At 42.1% G+C, this 23,086-nt stretch overlaps 1 protein-coding gene across 1 annotated transcript in view; it reads left to right on the top strand.

The window, feature by feature from the left end:
* The window catches only part of VEGFD (vascular endothelial growth factor D), a 37,836-nt gene extending 15,647 nt beyond the window's left edge, over positions 1-22,189 (top strand). Inside the window, exons 2-7 of the mRNA XM_089511660.1 lie at positions 7,884-8,094; positions 11,019-11,209; positions 16,566-16,714; positions 17,526-17,623; positions 18,752-18,947; positions 21,552-22,189. Coding sequence (XP_089367786.1) covers positions 7,884-8,094; positions 11,019-11,209; positions 16,566-16,714; positions 17,526-17,623; positions 18,752-18,947; positions 21,552-21,678 — 972 coding nt within the window. The 3' untranslated portion in view covers positions 21,679-22,189. The remainder of the gene's footprint in view (positions 1-7,883; positions 8,095-11,018; positions 11,210-16,565; positions 16,715-17,525; positions 17,624-18,751; positions 18,948-21,551) is intronic.
* The last annotated feature ends 897 nt before the right edge of the window (positions 22,190-23,086 follow it).

Here is a 23,086-nt window from a genome sequence, read left to right as displayed (position 1 = left end):
CTTCGTTAGAAATATGAGAAAGACATATTGAATGTGGTGTAGTTTTGATCTGCAGGACCAATTTCTTTTGAATTACAGTTGTGCAAGGAGCGAAAGGTGATCCACCATTCCTAAGAGGTATTGCCAATGAAGTGGTTTGTGACCAGAGTTAGACCCTCTGGGTTCATTGCAAAAAGAAAATACAATATAACATTTAACTAGGTCATTTATATTTTCTCCAAACCCAAAACTGTATTCTTTCTGGATGCTACTATAATGAAATGCTTATTGTTGTTTTTAGGGTTAGGAACCAGAAAATATATTTGGCACTGTGGCATCATGAAATGCTTGGGCCACAGACACATTTTTTAAGCTCTTCAGAAACCACATGTAGAATGTCATATTCAAGTGGGAAGGAAGTTAAATGCTCCCTGTTCTCCTACAAGTAATTTGAGAATATTTATATTGGAAAGGAAGCAAATAATCAGGAAGGAAGAAAGGCAGCAACTGAGATGGTCTGGGCGGGGGGAGGCAAAATGAGTACATTGGTCCTTAAATAAGAATTCTGCTCCCCATAAAGTTTTCCTTCGATCCCCAAGATTCTACCATAGTAGAAAATGACACTGAAAATCACACCTCTTTTATTTGCTATGTTCATATTCTCATGGCAACTTTGCTTGTCTTTTTTATTTGGATGGCTCAACTGTATTTCTAAATGTTCAAGTGAGGTTTCTGTCTATGTGAAGGAAAATGCAATTTGGATGAGGAAGAAATTTAAACTAGGTTTTTAACCTATTGTTTTAAATTATTTTTAATCTAGTTTTACTTCTCTGGGCAGTTTAATATTATTTTAATTTTAACTTGTGTGTGTTTTTAGCTTTATGTGGTTTTATTTGTATCTCTTCTTATAGGTGGGATATAAATAAAATGATTGCTTGATTGGTTTTTCCCACTGGAGCTACACCCTGGCCCAGACTCCATTCATTCTGCTTCATAGGGGTGCCAGGTTGAGATTTCATTCCCTGAGATTTCACAGCCAAAACCTGAGGCCAGAGGGTGGATCTTTGTGAAGTTCCAAGGAATAAGCTTTGCATAACAATTACAAAATAACATACATTACATTAAAGTACATTAAAGAATGCTATAGACAATGTGTATTTCTTGCAGTAATTCCTAACTAAATCCAGAGACATAGCTGTGTTAATCTGGAATATCAGTTTTATAGCACTTCTGAGACTAAGGCCCGTTACAGACGGGCCTTAAAGTGCGCGCTTTGCGCGTGCTAGGGTTAGAAAGGGGCGTCCTTTCTGGACGCCCCCAACCCTAGCACGCGCGGAGCGCGCACAAAATGGTGGCGCCCGTTCCACATGGCCGCCACCATTATGACGTCACGACCGCGCTGCCTCTATATGGGGCGGCGCGGACATGACATCGTCATGCCGCACCAGGGCGCATAGTACGCCCCTTCCCCAGCCGCAAAAGGAGCTCCGAAATGGAGCTCCTTTTGCCGTTTGTGTCGCTGGGCGCAGCCTTCAGACGGCTGCGCCCAGCGACGCAGAGGAGAAAGGGGCCAAGCAGCCCCTTTCTCCTCCTCCCCACCACCGCAGGGTGTCCTTGGGGCTTGAAGCTCCAAGGACACCCCTTTCCAGGCTGCGGGGAAGGGGCCTTTTTCCGCTTCCCCGCAGCCTGGAAAGCAGCGGATCGGGGCCTCAGCGGCTGCCACTCTGGCCACTGAGGCCCCGATCCGGCGGGGAAAGGGGCGGGTGCAGGCCGCCGCTTTTCGTCGGTCTGTAACGCGCTAAACTGTGTGAAAGAAGTTGTAACATCAGCTTTTGTAGAGTTGGTCTACTTTATCAGCATCTGCAAAAGTAGACCAAGGACTTCGACTTCACATTAGACCAAGGGCATTACCATATGTTCTCAAAGTAATTGCATCATTTTAAAAAAATGGAAATATACTGGGTTCAGAGCAGGTGGTATGTCTTTGCAAATGCATGACTGGAGCTGCTGTTGTTGACACACTCTCTTCCTGTCTCACCCTCAACTCTACCTCTAGTTTTTAAATATATTTTAAATTTATTTTTCTTTAAACTTTCCACACAATTCTGATTCTCTGCTACTGTGATGTAAGTTTTTTTAAAAAAGAAGAGACGAAATAGGAAAAAAATGAAATCAGGCTGCTTGAGAAGAACAAGCGGGTGAGGGAGAGGAGACACTGACACCATATGTCAATTCCAAAAGCCCCAGAAACAATGTTTTACAGCTGGGACTAGTGTGATTGGGAGGTCATTGACAAGTTTCCCCATCAATGAAAAGGCATACAGCAACTAACAGTCAGGGACACAGCAGCTATGGGTTGTCTGTTGACCTGAAATCCAGGAGAAGCCCAACAGTTCCCTAAGACTCCAGGCAGTGCCTCAAAATTTGTCAACCCTACTCTAACACACATACTTGCAAACTCACATATCACCCCTTCCACATTGCAATCAGGCTCTTTAAAAGCTTCAGTTGCTGCCAATGGAGTCTTTTGAAAAATATGGGGTCATACCTTCCAACTGTCCCATATCCTTCAGCTGTCCTGATTTGGCAGGGATAATCCTGGTGAATCCTCTGTTCTTTCACTCTGCTGCTTTGACAATGTCTTAGTCCATCTGCTGAAAACTGGGTTCAAATGGCAAAAGTAGTTTGCACTCAGCTAGCTGAGTAGGGTGGGGGGAGAGAAGGGAGAGAATCTTTCCATTCCCAGTAGGCTCTGGCAAAAGCAAATTACTGCAGACTCTCACTTGTTTTCTTCCACAGTAATAACTTTTACCATTTTGACCACACCCTGATGTCGCTTGGCCACATGTGTCCCAGTTTTCATCTGTGAAATTCTGGAGGGTATGTGGTGTGTGCATATATCTGGTATTGCAATTTTTTTAAAATTGGGATTGCAGTTTTGGGCAGTCCACATAAAATGGCAATCCTCTCAAATGCCCCCTGCCAGCATTGCAAGAGAGTCTTTAAAAAGCTTGCAGTCCTTTCAAATCCTTAAAGCCTCACTGCAGTGGAGGGAGTGGAGTAGGGGTAGCAGCAGCCATCCCACCTCAACGAAATATTCCCCATGCTGCAAAGCTTACCAAAGTCTACAGCATAAGGATTTTATTTTCTTGTGTGGCTCAGCTTTTTGGCTAATGCTACTTAAAATCATTTGCTAAAAGACTCCCTTTGCCATCATTTCCTGGCATTAAAGTCAACAGTTTGAGCTTTATTTGCTAGTCTGGGTGTGGTGGCTGTATGAGAGCCACAGATCTGTTTTTGGTATTACTTACACATCAAATTGTTGTAGAATATTAGCTTTGGATAAAAGGGGCATTGGCCAGCTGTTAATGTTGTTGTTTTGTAGCAACTGTGTGCCAGTATTTCATGATTCTACAGAAAGATTATTTAAGTTCAGGGCTTTTCCAGGTATGCTAAGGGAATTTTATTCATATATATATATATATATATATATATATATATATTCATATTCTTTATTATTTATTAAGTCAGATTTAAGCAGGAGATAGATACAAACAATTTATATATTGGACAATACAGTTCATGATCCAATACGCTCATTAGGCAGCAGAGGAACCAAAAATATGATCAATGTGAAGGGTATACTCATTGCACATGTCTTTGGGTGTTTCAGGCTCCTAGCATTAAGCAGCTAGAAGGCAAACTACACTTTGTACATCAATTCTATTTCTCCTAAATGGATTTTCTGTGGAAATGACAGAAGAAGCAGTGGGAAAACATGGGAGTGTATGAATGGAAGACATGTTTCCAAGGTTCCCCTTCTTTGCCAAATTTCTGTGAATGAGGCAGGGTGGTGACACAATGAAAGCATCACCTGGAAGCATCACCTGGAAGGGCATGTGTGGGTGTTTTGCATACACATGCCACTATTTTGCATCAGACATCTTGGCCAAGATCCTCAGCAGAGCAAGCAGAGCATAGTTCCTTTTTCTCCCCACCGCACCCCAGCAGCTGTCAAACTCCCAGAGTTGTCTCTGTTGTTTACAGGTGAAGCAATTCAGAGAGGGGAAGCAATTCAGATAAGGAAGGAGCAGCAAGTCTCATTTTGGAGGGGAAAGAAACAAGGTGCACTTACAGGTGGGGCACACCCTCCTTTCCCTTAGATGCCAGACCAACTGCATTTTCCTTTGATGAATTCTTTCCCCCTTCTTCACTTTCACAGCTGGGGTGGGAATACTTTGGATGCCTAGAGCAGTACTTCCCAGTAGTGATCCTGCACCGGCTGATCCTTGGTGCAGGGGGGGAGGGGGGAGACTTCCTGGGGCGCAGCCTCTGGGGTGGAACTTCTGATGGAATTTCTGGGCTTCTGGGGACCGCACATGCAATTCTCCCTGATGAGGAAAAGTATGGGATGGCATGTGGGGTAGACTCCACACAGAGAAAATGGGGCGGTGTGTGGGTGGGAGGACTGGAGCAGCACGTGCCTGCAAAGGACGAAGTGGCATGCAGGGGAGATGGAGTGGTATATGTGCCATGGGATGAAGCAGCACATGTGCACATGGAGAAGGAGTGGGGCAGGGAAAGAAGTGGCACACGGGGTAGATGGCGCATGGAGAATGGTGAAAGGGGGACTGAGTGGGTGTCACCCCCCCTTCTGGGATGCCACCCGGTGTGGGTAGCACTTCCCGCAAGCCCACAGTGATGCACCTGGTGATAGTCAAACATTTCAGGCTACCTCCCCCTTTTGTCTTGGGTGACAACCCTAGTGCCTCCCCCATGCTAGCTAGCCAAGGCAAGGGGGGGAGGAGGAGAGCTTGTGCATACCTGTCCTCCTCCATTCCCTTTTGCCTTAGAACCAGATGTATCTTTCTTACTCAAGGAGGCTTTCTTCCTTGGGCTCCTTGTAGGAGGAAGCCAAGCAGTTTCTGTGGCAAGTACTTTGGTGCCCAGAGAGGGAGTGAGGAAAGGGGAAGGACAGGGTCTGTTTGCTCTGCTCCCAGGCAAGGCAGAGGAGCCATGCTAGGTGTCCCGCCTCACAGCCTGAAAAGATGGATGGGCAGCTAGTTTCCCAAGCTACTCTCCATTTGTTCTCCCTCTGTCCTGTCCTAGAATAGTTCACAAAAAAAGTTTCATGCAACCCTGATCTCCACAATTCCCCTCCACCCTCCTTTTTTTCATCACTGCCCCCTGCTGCCCTTTTTCCCCCTCAGTGCCCCCCTGGAGCTTTCCCATGCCCCCAAGGGGGCGCTCCTGCCCAGTTTGGGAATCACTGACCTAGAGGATGTCCCTTGCACCCCTTCAAAAAAAAAAAAAATACCACACCATTTGTTTAGTAAGCGACACTTAGGTATGTGGATGCCACAAACAGAAGGCTGCATATGTACTATATTGCATATTCTGTACATACAAGTTTCCCTGTTATTTTAATGAAGGAGAAAATTCCTGTGCGCATATATGAATGTGTATAATATATACCACATTAAGAACAATACAGAAGGATGATCTACTTACACCCCATAGACTGCTTGTGGTTCCTTGAAGTAGTGTGGATAGTGAAGCTACTTCATATGGCAGGGCTTACTCAATGGTAGCACGCCAGCTATGGCATGGAGGGCACAGGTGCTTGCAGCTCTTTGGATATTGTTAGGATCCTACTCCAAGTCCACTCACCATGGCATTAGCCATGCCTAGGAACTGCAGTCCAACAAAATCTGGAAGTTTTTTGTGGGTTTTTCTGGCTATGTGGCCATGTTCTAGAAGAATTTATTCCTGATGTTTTGCCAGCATCTGTGGCTGGCATCTTCAGAGAATGCTGGCATGGAAGAGAGTGGGGTATATATATGTATGTAATGGTGGTGGCCTGATGGTGGCATCCCATCTGAACAGTTGCCGCCATTTTCACATAACGGACACATAGCGTCCGCATTGGCACACTCATAACGTAACCCGGGCGCCAGTAAAAGACTCCAGAACACCTGGGTTCTTTTTACTCTGGAGGGACATCGTGCAGTCTAGTGGCTGCGGCGTCCCTCCGGAGTTACAATGGGCACCTGCAGACCACTGTTCTTGGCCGGTCTGTACTGCGCCTAAGTAATACTTAACTGCACAATTGTATCTGACTTGACTCAGAAATTTCCTCTTACTGATAAACAAAATTCTTGTCTAGCTTTCTGATTTGTGTGTTCTCTCATTTTAAAGCCACTGTGTTATTACAGTATATTGTGTTTTATTTTAAGCCTATCTACATTCATATGTGTTTTTAATCTGTTTTCTATGAAATTTGTATTTCCTTGTCTGGTAAATCTTGTTGTTGTTAAAGAGTATTATTGGTAGAGCAGTTTTTTTTTTCCTTTCCTGAGTGTGCTTAAGATTTAATTGAACTGTGTTATTCCATTAAATTTTAATGGGATGAAACAACACTGCAATCTATTCATTTTTTTTCTCAGAAGTAAATTTCACCATGTTCAGTTGTGTTCATTAAACTTTAAAGGAACTTAATGGAATTTACTTCTAAATTACTTGTCCAATTATTTGATTTACTCAATATTTTCTAGTACAATATTTTAGCAGTACCAAAACAATCTACAAAATTGTTACAATTTACAAGTATTTATTTTTGAGAACTATAGGCCGTTTAAAGCCAGGAACTTTTCAGCTATGCTTATTTTAATCCAAAGGGTTTTGCAATTAATATGCAGAACAACCTGTATATGTCAAACCTAGATATCATTTAGAGTTATGCACCTTTTGCTTACAAAGAATCTCATTTATTCATAAAGGTATAAAAAGCACATTCAGGTAACAAACCTTGTGGCTAACTAGAATGCAAACAATGTCACGTCCCTTGTGTTTTATTATAGAAAACAGTTTACAGTGCAAAGCTCAAGTCTTATTTCTGCTGTTTGAAAACAACATGAATATGTGACTTACAAATGCTTAAAACTGTATGTAGTATGGAGCAGAAAGTCTAGGTTGTTTTACATCTTCTACAAGGACTTGTTCATAGAAGTTTGTGTTCTAGTCTTTGGATAGAACCCCAGGCAGTAAAAGGGCAATTTAAATTCATGATGAGCATTTTGAAATGTCATTAAATCCTTTCCACATTTAAAAGCCTACTTCCTCCTTTATATTACAGTTGATAGAAATATTTAAAATAGTTGAGAAGTGGTTTAAAAAATCCATCCAGTCCTGGTGACTCAAGTACTGGTTTCTGGCAGAAAACAAGTTTCCTTGGCCTTTCTGTGTGGAAAATAAATTTTCCGTGTAGGTAATGGGGTATTTATAGTAAGTCCAGAATAGTTTTTGAAAACTGTGCTTTTTAAAATGACTTTCTCTCACTAAGGAGAAAAATCGTAACACTATTTGGTTTTACTTGTGAGAACAAAACTTTACATCCCTGCATCACAGCTGGCTGCTGACCAACAAAAGAGGCTAGTAATCCATGAGATAATATCCCTGGACCTCCAACTGTTTTACTAAATCTGATCTTAAAATATCTCCTTTTATCTGAGGCTAATTTTTGTGGTTGCTTTGATTTTAAAGCTGTGTAAGCTATCTCTATATTCCATTGACTATCTGTATTCCTGAGCAAGCGTAGTGTAGTGGTTTGAGTGTTATACTGTAACTCTGGAGACCAAGGTTAGAATTAGCCTTGGAAACTCACCCAGTGGGTGACCTTGGGCAAGTCATATTCTCTCAGCCTCCGAGGAAGGCAAAAGAAAACTCCCTCTGAACAAGTCTTGCTACAATGCTCCTATGACAAATTCATCATAAATCAGATATAACTTGAAGGCACATAACAACAAATCTATATTCCATTGGCTTAGTCAGCACAAACTGAATTTGGCTGCTCAAAGAATTGGTGCTCTGGTTTGATCTTTTGTGGTTTGCCTCCATCTTTGCAGAGAACAGCACTTTCTTCCTTGGAGTGGTCAGAGCAACAGATCAGGAATGCTGCCAGTTTAGAGGAGCTCCTTCGAATTACCCATTCTGAGGACTGGAAGCTGTGGAAGTGCCGACTAAAACTCAAGAGTGTGGCTGCCTTAGATTCCAGATCTGCCTCACACCGCTCCACAAGATTTGCCGCGGCTTTCTATGATATCGAGATGCTCAAAAGTAGGTGCAGTGTTTATGAGCCTCATCTTTTCTCGTCCTCTAAAACAGGGTTGGGTAGACTTGTGGGATGGACTTTGGCATTTTATTAGAACCTGTGGAGTCACCAATCAGATCCTGGTGCAGAAGACATAAAGAATCTAACAACAGAATATTTTTTGTTGAGTACCAAAAGTCAACAGAGCTCATAGCCCTTCCATTTAAAAAAAACAAAACAAAAAAACAACAACACAAAACCCAGTTTACTATATCCCAAGGCTTTCTTCATTTCACCTGTCCTTGTACTCTGTGATTTTAGGTAGCAATATTCAGGATTGCCAGATGCAATAAGGGACAAGACTCTTGTCCCTTTAATATTAAGTTAGAAGAGGAAATTTTAACAGGTATTGCTTTTCACCCAAGCAAAACCTGACGAAATTCCCTATTCTACAGCTGCAATTACACTGGAGAATTAATGCAGTTTGACACAGCTTTAATTGTCATGGCCAATGCTACAAAATTATGGGATCTGTAGTTTTATGAGATATTTAGCCTTCTCTGTCTGAGAGCTACAACAAACTACAAATCTCAAGATTCCATATGATGGAGCTATGACAGTTTAGATGGTGTCAAACTGCATTAATTTTGTAGTGTGGCAAGCAGCCTACACAACTATTAAAGGAACAGGAGTCTTATCCTTTATTTGTCCTGGCAATCCTATGCTAGTCTTGAAAAAAATGCCCTCAGCACCCTCAGAGCCATGGATTGACTTTGTCTGGCCAAAAAAAGAGGGTGGATTGATGGTGAAAAGAGGCCTCAAGGGGCAACAATTTAGTTTTAAATAGGTTGCAAGACCTCCATGTACATTTTAATCTCTCTCACATACACAAACTTGTTTTTTTTAAGAACCAGAAGTGGATTTCCAGTCACTTTGGATTTTCTATGTTATTTTTCAGTAGTCCATGCAACCCCTCAAGGATTCCAGGGCATAAAAATGGCTTCTGGACTTGCCACACTTACTCACCCTGATTAACTGCAACTTGCACAGAGACCTGCCAATTGATCCACATTCATTTTCTGCCCTGCTGTAGGCATATACAGTTTGTGATATGAGTGGTCACAGTCTGTATAGAGTATAATCTGAACAAAGGAGAAAAACAGGGTTAATGTCAGAAATGTATCCAGTATCTGCCACAGAATTCTTTGGATTATCTGTTCACAACGGTTTGGTTTTGTTTTTAAAAAATAGACATTTCCCCACTCATCAAAGAAAGAAGGCATGTAAACAATAACCAAACATCCAGGAGTCACCATCTGAAGAATGTACCAACAGCAGCACATGTACACACACAAACACACACAGAGAGAACTTGCCAGCTCCTCAGAAACAAACAGTCTGCAGATGAATAACATTTGAATTCCTGTTTTTAATTACGTGTGTCCTGATATAAAACACCACATTAGCCTGGACATTGATGGGTAGCAGAAAAGGCCTGGAGGGCTAGTCTCACAAAGTATGGAAGTACTAGGGATGGAAATTGTGTAGCCTTCGAGGCGCATTGGGTCTGCAGCTCTTTGCAGTCCTAGCCAGACTAGCCGATGGTGAGGAATGCTGAGACTTGTAGCCCAACAATTTTTTTTTGGGGGGGGAGCAATTCCCAGTGGACCAATGATGTGACATGACAGCTGCATTCTTGCTCATCTTTTGCATTAGCTATCTTGACCACACGTTGACGTTGCTTGGCCACACATTTCCTTGGTTTTCATCTGTGAAGTGATGAAGAGCATGGTAAACACTGATCCTCACATTGTCCAAAAGGCACAATCCACACATAAGAGCAGGGATGGGGAAGTATGGCTTCTTGTTTTTCATTTTTCAAAAGATCTCTCCTGGGCCTAAAATAATTCGGAGGTGAGGAATGTAGAAGGATTGCCCTCCTGCCCTGGCCGGGGGGGGGGGGGGCGCATTTTCTAAAAGACAGTCACTTGGCCACCTCTCCCTAAGAACAAGATTGATAGTCTTGGTGAGAATTAGTAAAACTCCAAAGTTTGTGGAAGTACAAAAAAGCAAGTCTCTAAGGGTATAATATTCAGTAAGAAGAAGTTTCCTCTGTGGGTCACTGGTGCTGGCACACTGTTGATTGGTGAGAGTGGGGGGGGGGGGGGGAGGGAGAAGCAGAGGCCTCAAGGGAAAACAGGGCTTGGGAACTTTTTTTGTAAAACAGATACATTGATACTGGCCATATTGGCTGGGGGATTGTGGGAGTTATACCTTTATAAGCAGTAAGAAGAAGGTATGGCCAGCTGGAACCCTGAGCAGATGTACTCCCATGTTGCAGGCACCATTTCTTGCTTTAAGATATGGTTGGCTTCCTGTTAGTGAGTTAAAATAGCAGTAACATTTACATTTCTATACCACTTATCAGTGAACTCAGCACTCTCTAAGCAATCTGTAAGCCAATTGCCCCCAACAAGGTGGGTACTCATTTTATCAACCTACGAAAGCAAGGAAGGCTGAATGGGCCTTGGAGCCTTGGGACTGAACTCACAACCATGTGGCTGCAGTACCGGCATTTAATCACTGTGCTACCAGGGCTCCACTAACAATAGTTAGTGAGTTACGGCAAATATAACATCCTTAGGGTCCTTGAGGATGTGTTGCAGTCTATCCAGTTAAATTTGAGAAAAATGTCTTGATGTTTCTGATGCTCCCTCACTTTCCACACTGTCCACCAACACGGAAATTCGAAGAAGGGGCTACCAAACTGAAAAGGTGGGTTGGAAGGAGTTACATCCAGAGACATATTTCAACCATATGCCACAGATATTTCTCTTGTTAAATTTTTGCTCCCTGTGAAAAGCAAAGTTTCACCTGTTATAGTTCTGTATAGTATAGCTGACCTCCAGTTGTGATTCTTGGTGCACTGAGAATGGTTTTGTTTTTCCAGTCATAGATGAGGAGTGGCAAAAGACTCAGTGTGTTCCACGGGAAACCTGCGTGGAAGTGGCCAAAGAGTTGGGTGCAGCCACCAATAAATTCTTCAAGCCTCCCTGTGTGAACGTGTACAGATGTGGTGGATGCTGCAATGAAGAGAGCCTCAGCTGTATGAACACTAGCACCTCTTATGTGTCCAAAATGGTATTCAGATCACTTTCTGCTCTTCTGCAGCCACTAGTGCCTTGGCAAAGAATCCAATGCTATGCATGTTTCTTTAGGAGAAGTCTCACTTAATTCAGTGGGATTACAACGTGTTCCTAAACAAGTCTTCATAGGAGTCTGCTTTATGCTGAGCTAGTCTGTTGCTCCATTTTGTTCTATAGTGTCTACACCACTGCTCCCCTGAAATCTGGTGTTATTTATTTATTTAATATGCCACCTTTCTCCAACATGGCCCCCTATGTTTCTCATCATTCCCTAATAGCATGACAAATGGTTATATATGTTGGAAATTATAGTATGCCACATCTGCAGGGTGTCAGGTTGAATACATTGCTAGTCTACACTGACTTGTAGTGACTTTCCATGGTTTCAGACAAGAATCTTGTCCAGACCTACATGGAGATGCCAGGGATTGAACTGAGGACCCACTGAGCTATGGCCCTTATTATTATTCAATTTTACAAACATCTGCTGCACTTCAAACATGTTCCAGATACAAATGCATGATAAATTATGCATCACTTTAAAACTGACAAAAGTGTCATTTATTCATGGCTTGCTATCACAACAGCCCTGTTTGGTTGTCCACTACTATCTCCCATTTAGGCTGAGAGACAGGGCTTATCTGCACTTGCCAGAATACATCAGGCTCCTCCTGGAGTGTTCTGGCCCCAAATTCCCCCAGAATTTGCTCCTTATTTTGTTCCCTCACCCAGTGATGATGGATGGCTGCCTGCCCACATGGTCCCCGTTTGCTGCCTGTCACTGCTGAGGTTAGAACGAGGTATCCAGCCATGCTGTTGACACTGGGCACTTTGAGTGATGAACAGGGACTGTGAATGTAAAGGCAGCTGCTGCCACCGCTGAACCTCCTACCCTAGAAACCCCCCAGAAAAAAAGTGAGTTTTAAAGATGGGGTTTAGGGGGATGAAGCTCCAAATCAGGTGTTGTAAAGACAGGCTGGATTCAATTTTGGATTTGGGCTCTGTGTTGTATAAGCAGGATGCAGCGAGCACAGGGAGACTCAGGGTAAAACACCCATGTAGGTAAGGGCAACGTCACTTCCTTAAGGCTATACAAGTTTCCCACAGGTGTAACTGTTTACACAGCAAATGAATTTTGTTCCATTCATGCTAATTAGGGTTGTCAGTTCAGAATCATCACAGGCCCAAAACCTGAGACCTAGGGAAAGCCCATGGTAATATTATTAAGCATGGTGAATTAAGTACCAAACACAGTTGTTCACAGCTAGTCATTCAACTCCTCCCCCCATATTTTCCTGTTTGGAAATTAAGATAGAATTTAGAGATGACCCATGAAAACTGGAAACTCAGGGCCAGGCCCTGAAATCAGGCAATCCTAATGCTAATATGAAAGAGAAAACATGTACCCTCAAACAAGTGATTCTGGGCCAGGGATTTCCAAACTATCACAGTTCTTGGGTGATAGTTTGAGTTGTTGTTGTTAATTGCCCTCAAGTCAACCCTGACTCATGGTGACCCTGTGGATGAGATCATTGTCTTTTCTAGTAAGTCATGCTTTTTCATGATGTCGCCAAAGTATGAACACTTCTGTTTGATCATCTTGGCTTCTAGGGAGAGTTAAGACTTGAGCTGTTCAAGGATCCATTTGTTTAACTTTTTGGCTGTTGACAGTATCATCAGCACTCTTCTCCAGCACCATATTTCAAATGAGTTGAATTTCTTTTCATCTGCTTTCTTCACTGTCCAGATCTCACATCCATGCAGGGACATAGCCAGGATTTTGGGAAGGGGGGGGGGAGTCCAGACTAAGTGCCACCATTTTGAGAGGCTAAGAGCCCTCCCCCCCCAGACACAAAAAGAGGGTCGAGCGTTTATCTCATGATGGCACCACTTTAACTTCCGTTATGGCTCTGTGCTATGGAATCTTGGGATTTGTAGTTTTGAGGAGCTGTTTAGCCATCTCTGTCAGGTGCCGTAACAAACTACAAATCCCAGCATTCCACGACATGGAGCCAAGGGCAGTTAAAGTTGCATCAAACTGGATTATTTTTTCATTGCAGATGCAAACTAAGTCCTTCCTCTCGAGGTGTTTACATCAGATAAATTCAGCTCAATAAAGCAAAGTGCAGCTGCTCAAGCAATGAGCGACAGCCATTCTGTTCATGCTCAGAGACACCCTGTTCATGCTTTGAGACACTGCATTCCAACTTCTGAGCTGAGCTAAGAACCCAGGCTGCATCCACACATTTCATTCCCACTTCCAAGAGGGATTTTTAATTCCAAGACACACACACACACACACACACACACACACTTTTTAATTCCAAGACTAACTAACTATCTATCTATCTATCTATCTATCTAAATTTTAAATTCCAAGACACTATACGTTCCTTTCTTTTTGTAAAAAACAAACCCCTTTAAGAGAATCCTATTTTGGGAGAAAGGCAGGATATAAAATCAGTGCATGGATTGCATTATAAGACTTTACAACTTTAAAACTTTATACATTTAAAAACAATTAAAATCACAGTCGGATCAGAGTGCTATAGAAACATGGAATCCTAGAGTTGGAAGAGACCCCAAGAAGGGCCCTGATCCAGTCCAACCCCATTCTTCCATGCAGGAAATCCAAATCGAAGCATCCCCAACAAATTATGTAATGGCGATGTCCATCTACATTGTAGAAAGACATACTTTAGATTAATGCTATGGAAAATCACCAACTTGAGTCCGTATATTGGGAGAACAACAACAACAATATCTGGGTATTGTAGTTTTGTGAGACATTTAGCATTCTTTGTCAGAGCTCTGGTGCCACAACATACTACAAATCCCAGGATTTTCCATAGCATTAAAGTGGTGTCGAACTGGATTATTTCTGCAGTGTGCAGCCTTATTAGACTTCAGTTCCCAGCAGTCTGTGGTGCTGCTGGATGATGGTGCTGCAGTCTAGCATTGCCTGGAGCAGGGCCATAGGACTCAACAGCCCCGATTCATCATCTGGCAGAATTTGGGGGAAACTCCTTAAAAAAGGCAAAAATAAAGAAAATAAAAACTCTTTGCAAAGTAAAACCCAGAGGTCTTCCAATGGACTTTGCTTACAAGGCAGGAGGGCAGAGAGGCCCAGACCTTTGCAGCCGACCTTTCGTTGGCGACCCACTGAGACTGATTCCGTATATTAATAAGTTAATCATAGAATCATAGAGCTTTATCGCATGGGGTTTAAACCGTTCCCCAGCGCGTTCTAACGGGGGCACGTGGGGGCGTGCACAGAACGCGACTTTACTGCACGGGGGAACGCCGCCGCCGCCGTGTGTTCCCATCGCGTTCCAATTCGGTTCCAGAGGGCGCCATTTCTGGGAACTGCGCCCTCTGGAACCAAATTGGAACGCAATGAGAACGCGCGGCGGCGGTGGTGTTCCCCTGTGCGGTAAAGTCACGTTCTGGGCCCCATCCCGTGCTCATCGCATTCCGTGCACGCCCCCGCGCGCCCCCGTTAGAACGCGCTGGGGAACAGTTTAAACCCCATGCGATAAAGTTCATAGAGTCGGAAGAGACCCCCAAGGGCCATCCAGTCCAACCCCATTCTGCCATGCAGGAACTCTCAATCAAAGCATCCCCATTGACATGCTGAAAAGGGGCCAGCTAACTGTATTTTATTTTATTTGTCTTTTTAAAAAGAGAAAAAACAAGGCTGGATGGAAGTGTCTTGCTTTTTTGATCACAGACCCTCCTCTTTTTTGTTGTTGCAAAAATCCAGAAATGACTGTTTTTGAAAACATGAGTTCATTATCAAAAGAAATGTACAGAGTAGAGTCCGAGTCTCCTTTCTCTGGACTTCTGAATTATTCCAAAATCCAAAACTGACCATGAGAGCATCTGGTCTGACCCCAACTCAAGGAAACTTGGGGATCCTGAAGGCTTAGATAAATTACTGAATTATTGAATTATACAAGGAATAGTGGTCTCAGGATTTCGCTGACTGCTCAGTGTACAGAAGCACAACATTATTTTTAAAATATTGTGTATTAAATTACCTTCAGCCTATGTCTATGAGATGCATATGAAACATAAATGGCTTCAACGGCTGGACTTGGGTCCCATCTCCAAAATACCCCATTAGACATATATAAATATACCAAACTCTGAAAAACTCCAAAATCCAAAATACATCTAGTCCTCAGCATTTTGGGTAAGGGCGACTCCAGCTGTAGTTGATAAGATATTATTATTATTATTATCATTATCATCATCATTATTATCATCATATATTGTATATGGATATAACTGCTGAAAGGAAAGTCAGAAGTCACCTTTTCTTTCTTTTATATTTCCTTTTAGAAGCTTCCTTCCTTCCTTTTTCTTTCTTCCTTTCTTCCCTTCCTCTTCTTTCCTTTCTTTTCCTTCTTTTCTTCAGTTCTCCCTCCCTTCCTATCATTCTTCCTTCCTTTTTTTCCTTTCTTCCTGTCTTCCTTCCCTTCTTCTTCCTCCTCCTCCCCCAGGAAGGGAGACTTTTATTCTGGCAAAAGCACAGGGGAGGAGGAGGAGAAGAAGGAGTGGAAGGACTTGGATGGAGAGGAAAAGAAAGGGAAAGAAGTCACAGGGAGGGACCCCCGCCCACTTCCCCTCCCCCCCTCTCTCTGAGCCTCCCTGCTCCCTCCCTGCAACTTTTGTCTTTCCCCTTTTCCCTCTCCATCTGAGTCCTCCACGCTTTTGATGGAGGGGAGGAGGAAGGAGCTTGAAAGTTCCCAAGCCTTAAGGGTGGTCCAACCCCCCAAACCCCCCCCCCCCCGGCTACGTCCCTGATCCATGCATGGTGATGGGGAATACAGTGGATTGGACAATCCTAATTTTAGTGCTTAGTTGTATATGTTTATTCTTTAGGATCTTCTCTAGTTCTTTCATGGCTGCCCTTCCCATTCCTAGTCTTCTGATTTCTTGAACTGTACTATCTGTTCTGGTCAGTGTCTGATCCTAGGTATGAGAAATTTTTATTTAGATGTCCTCATTCGCTAGGCTGAATTTATGAAGATCTCTTTGGGTTTTTTTTAATGTTCTTCAGTAATCCTGCCTTTGCACATTCTTCTTTGACCTTCCTTAGTAATTGTTCCAAGTCTATGTTGTCACCCACTAGAGGTATGGTGTCATCTGCATATCTTAGATTGTTGGTGTTCCTAATACTCAATTGTAAAACTATACTCATAGACAAAATGAATATTCACTCTGAATATGAGCAACAGTGCCCAGTTTTTACTTTACTGACCAGGAAAAGTATCGGAAGAGACTATCTAATAGTGGAATTAATTATAGTCACAGTAGTTTTAAAGTATTATTTTTCATCTTTACAGCTTTTTGAGATTTCTGTACCTTTAACGAATGTTCCAGACCCAATCCAAGTTAAAATTGCAAACCACACAGGATGTAAGTGTCTAACAAATGTTCAGCGCCAATCATATACTGTTATACGAAGGTCTGTCCAGGATCCAGAGGTAGATCGGTAAGAGACAGTAAATTTCCCCCTCTTTTTATAACCCTACCTTAAAGAAAGAAAGCATAATTAACCATCAGATTTTTCTACAACTGTAAGATTAATGCTTTCTTAGTATATAGATAAAAGTATGCACTTCTCATTTCTAAAGAAAGATCAATTACTGCCTGGGAAAATGTTTCATAATATAAGGAGAGAACTACTTCTAGCAGCAGTGTTTAATTACCATGGCATCTTCAATATTTATGAAAGTCAAAATTGACAAGGCAGCTGTGATAAGTTAAGAAACAGCAGGCTGCAGGAATGTAGTTGGAGGCCCTAGTTTGATGACTTAGCAAATGTTATTCCCTGAATTGTTCCTTTGATGGTAATGAGGTTTCTTGTCAAATGATCCTAAAGTTAGGAATGTTCAGAAGCTGTGTGAGTACAGAAATTGCCAGAGCTTGTGCTTTGACGTCAACTCTGACTAATGGTGACTTCTTGATAAACTTCCTCTGAATAAAAAGATTTTTTCAGAGGAAGTTTGCCATTGCCTTACTCTAAGGTTGGGAGAGTGTGACTTTAACCAAGAGAGCACACTCACAAGGAAAATGCACAGGTGTGTTGTATTGGTGCTGATTTCTGAAGAAAATGCAATCACATCTCATGGTGCATCTTTGCCCCCTTCTGGTAATATTTCTGTTGATGCCCATCCACAGAATACACAAGCATTGGGGGGAGGGGGGTACCTGGATCTCACGGACCAGATTTATATTTATGTGATGATCTATGTTCTCATTCTGTTCTTAAAACATTTGCTTTGTATTTTGTTTTCATCCAGCTGCCCCCATATAAACAAATTATGTCATGAAGGATGGATTTGGGATAGCAGTAAATGTGAATGTGTTGTCGACGAAGACCATCCTGGAAGAAGGGAAGGTACACACTACATTCCTAGCACGTGTTTCACAAAATGACAAAATAAAATCATTGACCATAGACTGTGATTCTTATGGCTGGTCTTTCTTATATCAAGCAAGTACTGTGTGCAGTGCCTGGAAAAGAGCATGGAATATCATAAGTATATAGGCTGGAGAAATCTGAGAGTTGTGATGTTCACAATCCAAGTACTACATGACCTGTATTATGTTAGTAGCAGATGTCTGAGAGTGTTTGGGGCTTTCCTTTCTTGAATAGTATAACCCTATCAGGGATGTAGCTGTAAAGGAATAAGAATTCTATCTCCAAAATGAAATTTTCCTACTCTTCCTAAATTTCTAGGACTACAGAGACTGAGATATTGAAAATCATGCACACCTAGAGCACAATTTTGGCTATGTTTGCATTTCCTTGACAACTTTGCCTTCTCCTTTTTTTCTATTCCTAAATGCTCAATTAAAGTTTTAAGTTACTTCAATGCTAAAAATCTGGGCACTGTAGGAAAAATTCATTCTGTAGGGGCAAAATTCTTATTCGGGAAGGCAATGCCCTCATACACCCCCCCCCCAATAGAAAACAAAATTCCTTTGAGACAGAGGTGGCTAAAACAGAATTTGTGATATGTCATAGGCAACTGTCTGTTCAAAGAGACTCTAAATTCCCATTAGATATGCTGAAGTTCTTAGAGTTCAACCAAAATAAACCAATATGCATGGCTTTCATATTTTATAATTATTATTAAGACTCTGAGTTCATTTCTGCTACAATATTAATATAGCATATACAATATTAATTTCATCATTCATAATAACTATGTATTTAGAATGCTTGTACTCAGTTTTAGCGATATATTGCTGAAAATTCAAATCTTATTCCATTGGATAGGCCATAGATCAACCTGTTTATCAACCTGTGGATAGATTATGCATTTTATCCATTAAATTCAAGACTTTTTAATAAAAAGCATTGCAGGATATTACCTTGGATTTACATCTGATTTTTATGACTTTTACCAGTCTGATGAACTGCCAACATTTTGAGAAGGTCTTTTGTTTGAGTTGGGGAGCCAGTAGCTTGTAAATCTTTCTCACATTCTTTCTCTCCACAAAAACGTGTCTTTTATGCCAGGACTGCCTCCTCTCGCTGAACTTGCGATGTGTGCACCAAATATGGACTTTGATGAGGAAAACTGTGAGTGTATCTGTAAATGGAAGTGCGCTGGAAATTTATTTCAGAACAAAGAGAACTGCAGCTGTTACTTGTGTACAGAGAGCCAGGAAAGCTGCTTTCAGAAACACAAGACCTTTAATGCAGAAACATGCAGGTAAGCTCTTCACTGGATTTGAATCTAAAACAGCCTGCTTGATCCATGTCTGTGGTTCCTGACCGATTTCTCTCTCCAAGCTGGACTTCATGTTAAATTGGATGTGAAACCTCAGGCTCTGAGGTTAAACCTGCCCCAACCCCTGGATTCTCAGTCTTCCCCAAACAGCTGTACAGTGTGAGTCTCCCTTATCTGAAATGCTTCAGACTAGAAGTGTTTTGGATTTTGGATTTTTTTAATTTTGGAATATTTCCATATACATACGGTGATCTCTTGGAGATGGGACCCAAGTCCAAGTATGAAATTCATGTATATTTCATATATACCTTATACACATAGCCAGAAGATAATTTTATATACTATATTTTTAATAATTTTCTGCATGAAACAAATTTTGTGTACACTGAACCATCAGAAAGTAAAGGTGCTGCTATCTTAGCCATCCCATGTGGACATTTTTGAATTTTGTGATATTTTGGGTTCCCAATAAGGGAGACTCACCCAGTTCCTGCTTTTCTATAACATTATTGCATGATAAAGATTTCCCAGATTTCCATTCTAAGACTTTGAAATACATGTCCTAAAACTCAGTTACTGGCAGCATGAACTTTCAATTGAAATATGTTGCAATTCTTGTTCCTGCCTTTCCTCTTTTGGCTCTGCCTACCCGTGATCCTTGAGAACTTACCTAAAATTGAACCCAGCCTATGGAACAAAAGAGATCCCAACCCACCCATGTGCCAAATGATGCTGTTCAATGGGTATTCTCTTTGCAGAACAGCCTTCCAGAACTTAGAGCCTTTGAGATGGGTTGGAGGGAACAGTGATGTGCTATCTGTGAATGCTGGAAGTTGCAAGCCAACACATCTGGAGGGCACCAAGTTGGGGAAGATTGTTGTAGAATTTATATGTTCACATCATTTCAGTAAAAGAACCCAAGCAAACAAACAAACAAACAAACAACTCAAAACAAAAGTAGAGCCTGAAGAGTCTGCTCATCCATCTCCTAGTCCATCTCTTGGTATTTTCTGTGTATATGCATTTATGGATTTCCACACTACAAGGTGGTTGGGTCAGTGAAAACAGAACATCCTTGAGTATGCATTATGGTAACAGGATGGAGACACACAGAAACAGAAAAGAAAAGAAAAAAGGAAAAACAGAGTAGTCAGGACAATGGTCTGTAGGAAGATATTGGTATTTAAAACATCTGGTAGGATAAGAGCTCTTTAGAGAAGTTTCTGGCAGAGAGATTAAGGAATGAAGACACATACAAGATTAGTTGCATTTTCTTCCACCAAAATCAATAGGACTTAAGATTTTAAACCATAACTAATTTCTCCCACTGATTTCAGTGGAGCCTAAATGCAACTAATTGTTTTATTTAATGGGTTTCCTGTTTTGATGTTGTGCTGTGCTGTCTTTTAGCCCATGCTTTTACATTAATGGTTTATTAGCTTCTAATTGTACAGTTTAAAATTTTCTCAACCTTAACATTTTGTATATTTGTAGCTATAGGTGATTTTATGTGCACCTCTTTTTATACTATGTTTCCTTGAGTCTTGCTCTGGGGGGGGGGGGGGGCAAATACAGTACTATGATTGATTGGTTGGTGGGTTGGTTGATTTGCAGACAGAAAGGTATAGATGGCCAACTTTTCCTACCCCTGCTTTAAAAACCTGGGATATGGGAGAGCCAAGCAGCTCTTCAGTCCAGCAGGCCAAAGAGAAACTTTCTCATCAGAGCAGAGAAAGAAACAAAACTCTTAGCCAGGATACAGAAGGTCAGAAGGCATCCCATGGTCAGTGACGTACCTAGCATATGGGATAGCCAGTTTCCAACAACAGAGATTGCCTGTCTCTTTGGGACCCCAGCAACCTCCAAAGAGTTGGATGGTGGTGGCAACTCCATATGTTCCTGCCTCTTCACTGCCTCTCCTTCCTTTGCCTACCTTTCCCACTGTCCCAGCAGCCTCTTCCAGATCTGGAAGGGGTGCTATCCAGGTAGAAAAGTTAGGTGGAGGAAGGAGAGGAGTCCATGGCCACTAAGGTTCAGTGGGTGACAAATGAGAGGCTCACATTGCTCACTGATTGTGACTGTGAACAAGCATCTCCTTTCTGCACACACTGAGCAGTGGCATCACTCCAATTAGAGCATTACCAATGCTGCCCTCACCCCCTGTAGCTCCTATTGATGTCAGTGTCCATGGCTCCAAAGAAGGCCCTATCTAGTATCACAGGCAGAGGCACCTCTGTCAGTGAAACATGTAGAAGAAAGCGTCCCTTACAGATCTCAGTGAATGAGTTGTGTATATGGAAAGAAAAGGTATTTAGGTGTAATGGACCCAAGCCTTGTCCCCAGTAAAACCGGAACCCTTGTTTTTGGTAAACTTTTTTTTTTAGGGTGGAGGAACTGCAATATAAAAACATATGTTGAATCATTCACAAATCCAGACCACAAAACAGCAGTGAGAATCTAGCTTACCAAATGGACAGAATATAGGTTACATTTTCCCCCAAACAATAAAAGGCCGGGTCTTTAATCCTGTCCAGATCACATTGTATGCTTATAGTTTCATTTCTCTTAATTTCTTGTCATCAACAGTTGTGAAGATAAATGCCCGTTCCAGTCCAGAATGTGCCCACCTGCACGACCGGTTTGTTCAAGGCACTGTCGTTGCCTGAGAGGAGGAAGAAGCCCTTATGGGTCCCAAAGCAAAGAAACCCCTTAGCTGTGCTTTTATTTCCTGTATCAAACACCACACTGCTTTGCAAAGTAGCTGCCTGTCACTATATTAATCATGGGTATATGGTTGACTTTACTGGTAAAAACACAAAATCCAGTGTGTATTCATGAATAAGGTGGATCTGCAACGACATTGTCATCTAGCCTCAGACCTCTGCTGCCAGAAATTATCTTTATTCTGTCAAAGGTCCCTAAAAAGGACTTAAATTATTGTAGTGTGGAAAGAAACAGGTTATGACTGAAAGAGAGAGAATAATCACCCTGCAACTTGGAAATGTTGAAACCTGTTTTACTGCCCTTTTACCCCATAAATAGCACTGAGCATATGCCTTTAGGGTAATACTTTCAGATCTGCCGAAATTCCTTTCCCTAATGCAATCAGCACTGAATATTTGATCTACTGTTTGTCTTTTTTTAGTATTTGGATTTATTGTAGAACTACTACCTGATGTGACATATTTAAAATGTATATAGGAAATAAAGGCATTGATTATTAATATGTATCATTGTGTGTAATTCCTAACAGAAGCCTAGGTCAGAAAAAAGTTAATGTCAGCCATATAATTTAGTGCATTTTTGCCATTTCATATACATGAAATTACACAAGGAGTTTTGGTACTTAGCAGAGCTGCTCCCTGTGTACCACCACACCCCTTTTAAACAAATAAGACTAAATAATGTGGTAAGAGAGTCGTGTGGTTTGAGCCCTGGACTATGACTCTGGAAATCAGGGTTCAGTTCCCATTTGGCCAAGAAAATCCACTGGGTGACCTTGAGTGAGTCACATACTCTCAGCCCCTGAAACCCGGTGATAGGTTTACGTTAGGGTTGCCATAGATTGGTAGTGATTTGAAGGCACACAACAAGAAGATAAAGACCCTGTACAAGCCAGCACTTTGTGCCAGCCTGGGGACAGAGTCAGGGCACAGCGTCTTGACGACTGACACCCAACTCTGCTCCCCCCCCCCCCAGGGTGCCCTGACTCTAGACAGCACACAGCATCATGATGCACCTCCACTACTGCATCCAAATGATACAGCATTGAAGGGGTGCCATACAGCCATGTGGCTGTGATTATGGTGCCCTTTGAAGGACGCAAAAAGGAGCTCCTTTTTGCATTCTCCAGAGGCTGGATTGGGGCCATGGTATGAGGTTGCTGCCACCCCTTCACGGTGGTCTGTACAGCCTCTAAATGCTCAGAGCTTCCCTTTCCAGGATGAATAGCAGCTTCAGAGGGGCATTTTTCATTGGTGGCAGGGAAGAATTAAATTTCATTTATCAAAGTCATTTTAAAAAGTAGACATTACCTGAACACATTTAGCTTCATGTGTTTTGGATCCTAAATCAATAGCAACCCTGGTGAAATTGGTGATGCTGCACTTATTTAAAACAAC

This window comes from Sceloporus occidentalis, unplaced genomic scaffold, assembly GCF_023333645.1.
Source record: "Sceloporus occidentalis isolate IW3139 unplaced genomic scaffold, rSceOcc1.0.p SCAF_2, whole genome shotgun sequence".
Taxonomy (NCBI): Eukaryota; Metazoa; Chordata; class Lepidosauria; order Squamata; family Phrynosomatidae; genus Sceloporus; species Sceloporus occidentalis.
This window is presented reverse-complemented; position numbering and strand designations above follow the sequence as displayed.